At 46.3% G+C, this 10,618-nt stretch overlaps 1 protein-coding gene across 1 annotated transcript; it reads right to left on the bottom strand.

Moving 5' to 3' along the window:
- Positions 1 to 7,584: 7,584 nt before the first annotated feature.
- Positions 7,585 to 10,353, bottom strand: LOC114031997 (cAMP-dependent protein kinase catalytic subunit alpha). Its single transcript, XM_027847201.1, has one exon. It carries the CDS (start codon positions 10,348 to 10,350, stop codon positions 9,295 to 9,297), a length of 1,056 nt encoding a protein of 351 aa, XP_027703002.1. The 5' UTR covers positions 10,351 to 10,353; the 3' UTR covers positions 7,585 to 9,294.
- Between the last annotated feature and the right edge of the window lie 265 nt (positions 10,354 to 10,618).

Genomic DNA, 10,618 nt, shown 5'->3' with positions numbered 1-10,618 from the left:
CCAGATTCTCCGAGTTCTGTTCTTTAGTACTTGAGACCATTAGAAAGCTGAGGTTTCTGGACCAATTTACCTCCAGTTCTGGCTGAAATACTGGTGAGTTGTGTCAAGTAACCCTGCCTTTGGTAGGGGGTCGATGGTTGAATCATCCAAGAGAGTTGAGTTTTTGCCTCATAGGTGGAAAGACACTGACCACTATGTTGTGCAGTGAATTTCTCAACTCACAAGAACAACACTTCTCTTTGCAGATGACTGTTTTCTGTCTTTTGTTAGACAATGAAAGCTATTGAGTTCATCCTCTTTCCCCATTGTCTTTGCTGCCAGGAAACATAGAGCAAAACCCAGTGGCCAAATCAGGCCCCCTATAATAGCTGCTTCCTCCAGCTAGCTCCTGCTTACTCGATTTTCTCCTTCTGTCTTCTCTTGGATTCTGCCTCAATTGATAAGTAGATGAGTTCACTGGGAACTAGAGAGGCTAAAAAATTTAAATCAATCAGATAACATCATTTTCCTGGCTCTGTTCTTTCACTGATGGTTTACTTCATTTGTGCCCACCATAGAAGATTTTGTCCATTCTAATTTACTCCAGTGATTACTTGATTTCCGAGTTCTGGAACCAGTCTAGAGAATGGGCTGCCTCATTAGATAGTGAGTTTTCCATGACTGGAGGTGTTCAGAGGCTGAATGATATGGGGATATGGTGGCAAGCATTCATTCTTCAGGTCAGAGCTGAACTAAATGACATCCAAAGTCTTCTCTAGCATTGGAATTCTATGGATTTCACCATTTTTATTTCTACTTGAATGCAGGTTCTGTGTATGGCAATTTGTTGATTTGTTCTTATCTGTCAAATTCCCATGCCCATAATTCTGGGAGAAGCCAAATATGTGATAGACAGTTATCTTTAATAAATAACATCACTTCCTGATTCTGCATTTTTTTTTTAAATTATCCACATGTCTATAGCAGCCTACATATCTCTAAATAAAATGTACTTCCTACAAGAATCTCTTGATTCATGGTGTCTAAGCATTATTTCGAGCAGAGATATAAGAAAGAATCACTGTCAATTCATCCTGTTGCCCGTTTTGTTATGCTCAAGAAAACATATTTAGGACTATATGGGAAAGAAATTTACAATAGGAAATATTGGGAACATATTTAATGGAGGTTCTATTGTGTGACTGGAAATAAGTCCCAGCCAGTCCATCTGCTATACATTAGAGATGCTACTGGTAAGTGGGGATCTTGATCCATCTTTGTTTAAGGCAATGCTGTGTTATTGGCATTGAACAACTCCAATGTGCATTCTTTGCTTCAATGCTTAGAGTGTGAAGGCTAGCCAGGACCTCGTGGGATTGAAGGTTTTCATTGTGTGTTGATGGCAGAATCACAGAAGTTATTTAGCTCTTTTGCAACCCATTCTCCTAGGATAGACAATTAGTTTCTGTTGTGTAATTAATTATTAAAATAAGATGATGAAACCTTTAAAAAAAACAGCAGAAACCCAATGTAAATGACTAGAATTTTCTTTCCTCTACAAAGGGTTTTATAAGAGCAGAAAAGGACCTTAGGGATGATTGAGGCCAACCTACTCATTTTGCAAAGGAAAAAAAATGGGCTCCAGAAAGTGGAAGCGATTTACCCAAAGACATGCAGAAGGTAACTAGAAGGGCCATGATTCAAACTGTTGCCCTCTAACTCCAAATTCAGTGGTCTTTCCTCTGTGCCCTGGTAATGCTGTGTGGAGTACCATTTTGATTGCGTAAATAATATTTGTCCTACATGTAATGGAGATTGAATGAGGTTATGCAATGGGAATGTTAAAATGATTTCCTCTAAGACTGTCTCACATGGTTTATGGCAATTTTGCAAGGATGTTGATAAGCTAAAAATGATTGAAAACTGTCCACTTAATGCTGGCTACGAGTGATTAGGCTGGCATTAGTTATATTGACATTTCCTGAAATGATCAAGGCAATCAATACCATCAATATAAATCATCATTTTCAGGAGGCTATAGAGTTCTAACAACTTACAGTTATACCTGGGAGACCATCTAAGCCAAGTCTTTTATTTTTTATGATTTTAAATGACCTTTTCTACAACTGGTCCTGAACTATGAATAGCTGAATAAAACCATTTTTGATTTGGCCTACCTGGGGGCCAAAAGACCTTGCTTCTAGTCTGGATTCTGTTATTTATTTATATGGGATTCATGGTATCTAGAGCTAGAAGGACCTAGAGATCATCTAATCCAAGGCCCTTGTTTTTTTTTTAATTAATTTGATTTATCAACAATCACTTCCATAATCTTTGGAGTTTTAATTTTTTCTCCCCATCCTTCCCCACCTCCCTCCCCAAGAGAGTGCAAAATCTGATATAGACTATACATATACATTCCTATTAAACATATTTTCACATTAGTGATGTTGTAAGTAAGAATTAGAACCAATAGGAGGAACCACCAGAAAGAGGAAACAAAACACAACAGAAGAAAAAAAAATAGCAAGTAGTATGCTTCCATCTGCATTCAAACTCCATAGTTCTTTCTCTGGATGTGGATTGCATTTTCCATCATGAGGCAAGGCCCTTGTTTTACAGATGAGTTGAAGAACCTCAAGAAAACCACTTTTGGTCTGCGGGCCAGTTTCATCACCTATAAAATGAGGGTCTTGTATCAGACAATCTCTAGGGTCTTTTTGAGCTAAAAGATTTTTGGAATCCCCTAAGCAAGGTCAGAAACATCTCTATCCTATGTGTGTATGAGGCAGCTAAGGGGCTCAGCAGATAGAGCACTGCGCCTGGAGTCAGGAAGACCTGAGTTCAAATCCGGCCTTAGATACTTGCTGGCCCTGGGCAAGTCACTTAACCTCTATTTGCCTTAATTCATTGGTGCAGGAAATGGCAAACCACTCCAGTATCTTTGTCAAGAAAACTTCATGGACATTATTGGCATGATATGGTCCACGGGGTCATGAAAAGTCAGACACAGTTGAATAACAATGATGTAGGTATGTACATATTTATCTATCTACTATCTATCTAGTACTTAGCACAGTGCCTGGCACATAGTAAGCACTAAATAGATGCTTGTTGACATATCATCCAACAACTTAGTCATCATGTAGATGATTGCATATAGTAGGTGGTTAATAAAGGTTTGTTAAGTTAATTGATGAATACTCTTGAGAATTTCCAAAAAGAGAGACATAGTGGATGGTTGGCATATCACAGAATCATAGATTGCCAGTTGGAAGGGTCCTCAGAGTCACCTAGTCCAGCACCATCATTTTTGAAATGAAGGAAAGGAAGGAAACAAGCATATATTAGGTACTTACTATGTACCGGACACATAAGAAACTAAGGAAACATGAGGGAATGAAGGCCCCAAGAGGTTTAAATGACTTGCTGATGATCACATAGATAGTAAATGACAAATGTGATTTCTAGCAGGATTTTCTTATTCCAAATCCAGGGCTCCTTACACTGGTCTAGCTGGGTTACTCTGGGCTAGTCATATAACTCCATGGTTACCTCCAGGGAAATCTTTAAGAATAAGAGTTGCCAATCTGTATTGGTGAAGGGAGTTTCTCACCAGAAATCAAAGATCTGTTTTTAAACAATTGATAGCACTCACCTGATAACTGTTACATGGATCAAGTTAGATTATGTATAAAAAGTGAAATAGAGGTAATCACGAAACCCCCTCCCCTATCTGTTGGACTGGGGCCTGTGTTCCATGCATCCCAGAAACATCATTCTCGGAAATGCAAAGCAGATGGATCAAATAAGGACTTCAGTTCCATCTCAGGCTCATTGAGATACACAAATGTTCTCCATGCCGTGAACATGCAGCCTCCTTTATCGTCAAGACTTCATGAAGTAGAGGCTGCCTGAGTTGCAAGTGACACGTTCCAAGGAGTACAGGAGAGAGAATGAGACTGCAAGTTATCTCGGCTAAGTCTACTAAATACAGCGATACCTTGTTTTATTGCGCTTTGCTTTATTGTGCTTTGCAGATATTGCATTTTGTTTACTTTTAGCAAATTGAAGGTCTGTGGCAACCCTTCATGAAGCAAGTCTATCAGCTCTATTTTTCCAACAGCATGTGCTCACATTGTTTCTCAGCATCACATTTGGATCATTCTTGCAACATTTCAAATGTTTTCATTATGATTATTACATCTATTATGGTGATCTGGGATCAGTGATCTTTGCAAAATGTTACTATTGTAATTGTTTTGGGGCACCACGAATCACACCCATGTAAGACAGCGAACTGAATTGATAAATGTTGTTGTGTATGTTCTGACTGCTCCACTGACCTGCCCTTCTGTCTGTCTCCCTCTCCTCAGGTCTTCCTATTCCCTAAGACACAATAATATTGAAATTAGGCCTATTAATAACCCTAAAATGGCCCCTAAGTGTTCGAGCGAGAGGAAAGGTCAACTAATGCAGCAAACTTCATTGTTGTCTTATTTTAAGAAATTGGCACAGCTGCTTCAGCCTTCAGCGATCGCCACCCCAATAGGTCAGCAGCCATCAGCATCGAGACAAGACCCTCCACCAGCAAAAAGATTATGACGCACTGAAGGCTCACATGATGGTTAGCATTTTTAGCAATAAAGTATGTTTAATTAAGGTAGGTACTTTTTTTTAGACAAAATACTATTGCACACTTAATAGACTACACATAGTGTAAACATAACTTTTATATGCACTGGGAATCCAAAAAATGCATGTGACTCGCTTTCTTGTGGTGGTCTGGAATCAAAGCTGTGCTATATCTGAAGTGTGTCAGTAAGTGGGTCTTCCTTCTTAGTTGCCAATCATCTCTGACACAGCCCTCTTTGACGAGTTCCAAGGGCCCAAGCAACAGCCTTTGGTTGCATATGTCCTTTAACAAGGGCCAGAGTACAAGTCACCAGAAATAGCCTGATTTGGGGCCCCAAAAGAAGAGGCTAGGGTATGGGGTCAGCTCCACATATGTTACAAGTTGCCACAGGCCCTAATCCAACAGATGGAGGGAAGTGGGGGTGGTAGGGGTGGCATGGCCTTATTACCTTCATTATAAAAGTACTATATAAATATGACCAATCATTCTTTTATTAATCCTCATTATAATTGACATACATCATAGTAAAATAAGATCACAGAATGTCAGAGCTAGAAAAGACCTCAAAGGCACCTAGTTCTGCCACCTCATTTAGCAGAAGAGGAGACTGAAGTGACTAACCCAAAGTCACAGAGGTGATGTGTCAAAATCTTATTTGGATCTCAAGCCCTCTGACTCCCAACTCAGTGCACTTTCCACAATGCTACTGCTCAGGTATGTCTTTAGGCCTGTCACTGGTATTGACGGTCACTCAATTTCCTCAACTTCTGTTCATTTTAGGAGTGATTTGGGTTTTATTTTTTTCCTTTACAAAAAATCTCATGTATATGAGAAACCTGAATATGGAAATTAACTGGCCACTCACCCAGTGTGTTCTCAGCAGGATTGTTGAATTCGCATTTGACTGCTGCCTCAGAAGCTTCCCAGCTGTGTGATTATGAGCAAGTATCAACCTCTCTGAGCCTCGATTTGCTCACCTATAATACCCCATGCAGTGCCCACTGCACTGGGGCTGCTGTAGCATGGATGTGCTGTTCTTTGAAAACCCTAACCCACTTTATGATCATTAAGAAGATGAATGGAAGAGGTGCTGCCCACCTCACTCTTCCAAACTGCCATGTTACCGGCTTCTTTTCTCCTCTCAAGCCCCTCTCAGTAGATGCCCTCACTCTTCCAACTTCACTGAGGAAACTGAGGTCATCTCTATAGAGATTTCTCCTCATTCTTAGCAAACTCTCTAACCATCTACCTGTCAGCTCTTCCTTCCTTCTTATTTCAGATAAAAGCGGGGCCTTCCTTTTTTCCAAGGTCAACCCTTCCACTTGTGCATTTGATCCAATCTTCTCTTTTCTCCTTTGAGGCCTTGCTGCATGAAATAACCCCTTCTCTCTCATTTTCAATCTCTGTCTGATTCTCCCTTCTCTTTCCCTCTCCCCTTCCCTTCTTTCTCCTTCCCCTCTCCCCTCTCTCTCCTTTTCCCATCCATTCTTTCTCTCCTCTTCCCTTCTCTTTTTCCTCCTCTCTCTCCCCCCTTTCTCTTTCTACTCCTTCCTCTCCCTCCCATCTCCTTCCTCCTCCTCTTCCCCTATTTCTTTCTCCCCTTATTTCTTTCTCCCCCTTCTCTTCTCCTCTCCCTCTTTTTCACTCTCATCTTCTATTTACCTCTATTCTCTCCTCCTCTCTTCTTTTTTCTCTTACCCTCCCTTCTATCTCCCTTTCCCCCTCCCTTCTTTTTCCTTCCTCTCCCTCCCTTCTCTTTCTCTCACCCTTTCCCCATGTCACTTTCTTACCTTCCCTTCTCTTTCCATCTCCCTCTCCCTTCCCTTCTCCTTTTTGTCCTTCCTCTCTCTCCCTTCCATCTCTTTCCCTCTCCTCTTCCCCTCTCTCACCCCTCCCTTTTCTCTCCCGCTCCTCCTTCCCTCTCTCCTTGCTCCCCCTCCCTCTTTCTCCTTCTCCCCCTTCCTCTTCCTCTCATTCCCTCTCCCCCCCCCCTTTACTTTTAGTGAGGCAATCTGGGTTAAGTGACTTACCCAGAGTCACACAGCTAGTAAATATCATGTCTCTGAGGCCGGATTTGAACTCAAGAGCTCCTGACTCCAGGGCTGGAACTCTATCTACTGTGCCACCTAGCTGTCCCTTCCCCTCCCTTTTTTCTCCTTCTCTCCCTTCCTTCTCTCTCTCCCTTCGCTTTCCCTTTTCCTTCTCTTCCCCTCTCCCCTTCCCCTCTATCTCCCTCTCCTCCTCTCTTCTCTCTCCCTCTTCCCCTCCCCTCTCTCCTCTCTCCTCTTCTCCCTTTCACTCCTTCTCCCCCTCTCTTCTCTCCTGCTCTCCCATCTTTCTCTCCTCCCTTCCCCTCTGTCTCCCTCTGCCTCTTCCCTTTCTCTCTCTCTCCTTTCTCTCTCCCTCTCCCCCTCCCTTCTATCCCCTTTCTCCCTCCCTTCTCTTTCTCTCTCCCTTTCCTCCTCCCTTCTCCTTCTCCTCCATCCTCCCCCTCCCTTTTTTCTGCATTCCCTCCCTCCCTCCTCTCTCTCCCCCTCCCTTCTTTTCTCCGCATTCTGTCCTTCCCTCCCTCCCTTCTCTTTCTCTCTCCCCCTCCCTTCCTTTTTCTGCATTCTCCTCCTCCCTTTTCTCTGCATTCCCTTCCTCCATTCTCTTTTCCTCTCCCCTCCCTTCTTTTTTCTGCATTCCCTTTCTCCTATTTCTTTCCCTTCCCCTTCTCAGTTTTCACTGTCTCTCTCCCCCTCCCCTCTCTCCCCCTCCCTTATCTCTTCCTCTTTCTCACCTTTTCTCCTCTCTTCTCACTCCCCTTCCCCCTCCTATCTCTCCTCTCCCTCTCCTTCCCTCTATTTCTCTCATTCCCTCTCCCCCTCCCTTCTCTCTGTTCCCCTTTCTCTATCCCTTCTTCCCTTCCCCCCACCCCCACCCCTCACACATACACACACACCACAGCTGGTAAATGAGATTTTTTTTTTAAAACAAAACTTTATTGGTAATGGATTTCAAATAATGTTCACAACAAAGCACACCATTATAGCGGAAGTCATTTCCGTGAAACAGATGTCTTGGAATCACACAGGTTGAATCTCTCAGGTATTCCCCCACCCCTCTGTCTGGCCTCTGAGCTCCTCCAAGGGTGGGGGAAATTTGAGAGAGGGACACACAAGCGAAGGGGGATGGAGAGAAGATGACTACTCTCCATAGAGCTATTTGCTAGAGAGAAGGGAAGCAATTAGGATAATTCAGAAGCCTCAACAGGGGGCTAGTGAGAGGAGCGATGGATAACTGTCAGTTAAGCCAGATGGAGGGGGCTTCTGGGAATGGGGAAAGGTGGCAAGGCCACCAGGTGAATAAAATTGGCATTCCCAGGGCAAAAGGAAGCTCTATACCTTAGAGCTATGCCACTTCCTGTTCCCTTTCTCCCAGCTCCCCCTTCCCCCCACTCCCTCCTCCTCTCCCCACCCAGGGTGGGCTATATCCTCCAACAAGCTTCTGGGGAGTGACGATCCCAGACAGTGGGAAAATCAGTGTCTGGGGATTAAAAAATCTATAGATAAGAATGGCTAAATTGTAGGCGTGGCCCAGGAATTTCTGGGAGACCTCTTTGGCAGGGATCAAAAACCAGTTAGCCTGGGTGGGGTGGGGTGGGGGTGGGGAAACGCTCTTTCTTGCTCCCTAGCCTCAGGGAGGCAAGACTGGGGAGTGGGGAAGGTCCTGAGGGAGGGAAATCATTGGGAGTTGGGGAGTGGGGATAGGCAAGGCTCTTTCCAATTTGGCAGGATACCCCCAATGGGGCTCTAGCAATTGTTTTCACAACCCCCTCCTGGCTGAGATCAGCAGCAAAAAATCCCCTTCCACAGGCCATAGACCTAGCTCAAACCATCTGCTGAGATCCCAGAGGTGAAAAGCTCCACGGCCTTCAACCTAGGCAAATCCAGACACATTAAAATCTATTTGAGACAGCTAGGTAGGGATGGTGGGAGGGAATGAGGGAGGGAGGGGCAAATACAACCTAAATAATATTTAAAAAAAAATTTTTTTTTTAATATAAAGGAGCTCGAACTGAATTTCCTAAAACCTCTTCCTAGGCAAGATCTCTCTCTGCGGGGGAACTGGTTACGTCTGCCTGTCTTTTTGTCCATGGATTAGCTTCTAAGGTTATAGGGAGAGGTTAGGAAGAGGATGAAGGAGAATAGGGAATTGCAGCAGTCTTAGGAATTGTAGGGTTTCCAACTTGGGGTCCCTCTGGCTCCCCTACTCTAACTATCCAGCACCAATGGAATCTTGAGGAGTTCCCAAAGCAAGGGCCTGACCTGTGGGACAACTATACCACCCAGGGTAGGGAGCTGGGGTGGAAAAAAGCTGCATCTTGGTTTGGTGATGATGGTAAGGCTTGGGCTGGAAAACTGACTTACAACTTGCATGGAGTTGGGCATAGAGCAGAGGGAACCCAGCCACGGGGTCTACCTGTTGGGGTAAGCCAGCAGGGGAAAGCAGTGGGGATAGGGGAGGAGAGGGAAGGGGGGCCCTCTGGTATGTGAATCTCCCTCGTGCCCTACAAACACCTCAGCTTTCTGATCTCCCTAGGGAGACCAGAATATGCCAGGAAATCTGGGGCCTTCAGGCTGCTCAATCCAACCCCCCCCCCCCGCCCCCCAACGGAAACCCCCAGGGGGCCACGCCTAGAACTCAGCGAACGCCTTGGCGCACTTCTCGGTGATGGAGACTCGGATGTCTTCCTCCTCGTAGTCTTCGAAGTTGCTCGTGTCGCCGGGGCCTTTGCACTTCGGGATGAAGGGGGCTTCCACCTTCCTCTGGTAGATGGCGATCCAGTCGGTGGTGGAGAACCACTTGTGGTTCTTGATGTCGTTGACTCCGTTCTTGAGGTTTCCGTAGCGCTTGGTGAGGTCCACCTGGAGCAGGTTGCGAAGCAGGTCCTTCAGGTCGGAGCTGAAGTGAGAGGGGAAGCGAACCTTGCCGGAAACGATCTTTTCATATATCTGGATAGGCTGGTCAGCGAAGAAGGGGGGGTAGCCCGCCGCCATCTCGTAGATCAGCACCCCCAGGGCCCACCAGTCCACGGCCTTGTTGTAGCCCTTGCTCAGGATGATCTCGGGGGCCAGGTACTCGGGGGTCCCGCACAGGGTCCAGGTCCGGCCTTTGACGCGCTTGGCAAAACCAAAGTCTGTCACCTGGATGTAGCCGTGCTGGTCGATGAGGAGGTTCTCGGGCTTCAGGTCCCGGTAGATGAGGTCCAGCGAGTGCAGATACTCGAAGGTCAGCACGATCTGGGCAGCATAGAAGCGTGCGTGGGGCTCGCTGAAGCGGCCGATGCGCCGCAGGTGGGAGAACATCTCCCCGCCCAGCACGTACTCCATCACCATGTACAGGTTGGTGTTGTCCTTGAACGAATACTCGAGCCGGACGAGGAAGGGGAAGTTGACAGCCTGCAGGATGCGCTTCTCGTTCAGGGTGTGCTCGATCTGCTTCAGCTTCACCACCTTCTGCTTGTCCAGGATTTTCATGGCAAAGTGGTTGCCCGTCTCCTTGTGTTTCACCAGCATCACGCGCCCGAACGAGCCCGTGCCCAGGGTCTTGATGCGGTCGAAGTGGTCCAGCTGGGCCGTGTTCTGCGCCGGGGCTTCCCATTTCTTGAGAAATTCTTCCTTGGCCTTGGCCAGGAACTCCTTCACGCTCTCCAGCTCGCTGCCCTTCTTGGCGGTGGCCGCGTTGCCCATCTTCGCGGCTCTGGCGCTGAGCGGCTCGGCTTGCTTGTCGCAGCCCGGGCTGCGGCACTGACAGCGGCGCCGGCGGTCGGAGGAGCCCTCGCCCCCGGCTGGGGACGGCTGCGGCACAGGCGGCGGCGGGAGCTGGAGCAGGAGCACGAACGGCAGCACGAACGGCAGCAGGAGCTGGAGCAGGAGCCGCAGAGGCAGCGGCTGCGGCAGGAAAGGCAGAGGCTGCGGCCAGAGAGGAGAAGAAGAAGGAGGAGGAGGAGGAGGAGGA

This window comes from Vombatus ursinus, unplaced genomic scaffold, assembly GCF_900497805.2.
Source record: "Vombatus ursinus unplaced genomic scaffold, bare-nosed wombat genome assembly UNPS02015358.1, whole genome shotgun sequence".
NCBI classification, from domain to species: Eukaryota; Metazoa; Chordata; class Mammalia; order Diprotodontia; family Vombatidae; genus Vombatus; species Vombatus ursinus.
The sequence above is the reverse complement of the archived record's forward strand: the minus strand, read 5'-3'. Positions and strand labels throughout refer to the sequence as shown.

Bases quoted from the DNA above. Each gene is read 5' to 3' on its own strand.
- LOC114031997 (XM_027847201.1), bottom strand. From the start codon at position 10,350: ATGGGCAACGCGGCCACCGCCAAGAAGGGCAGCGAGCTGGAGAGCGTG.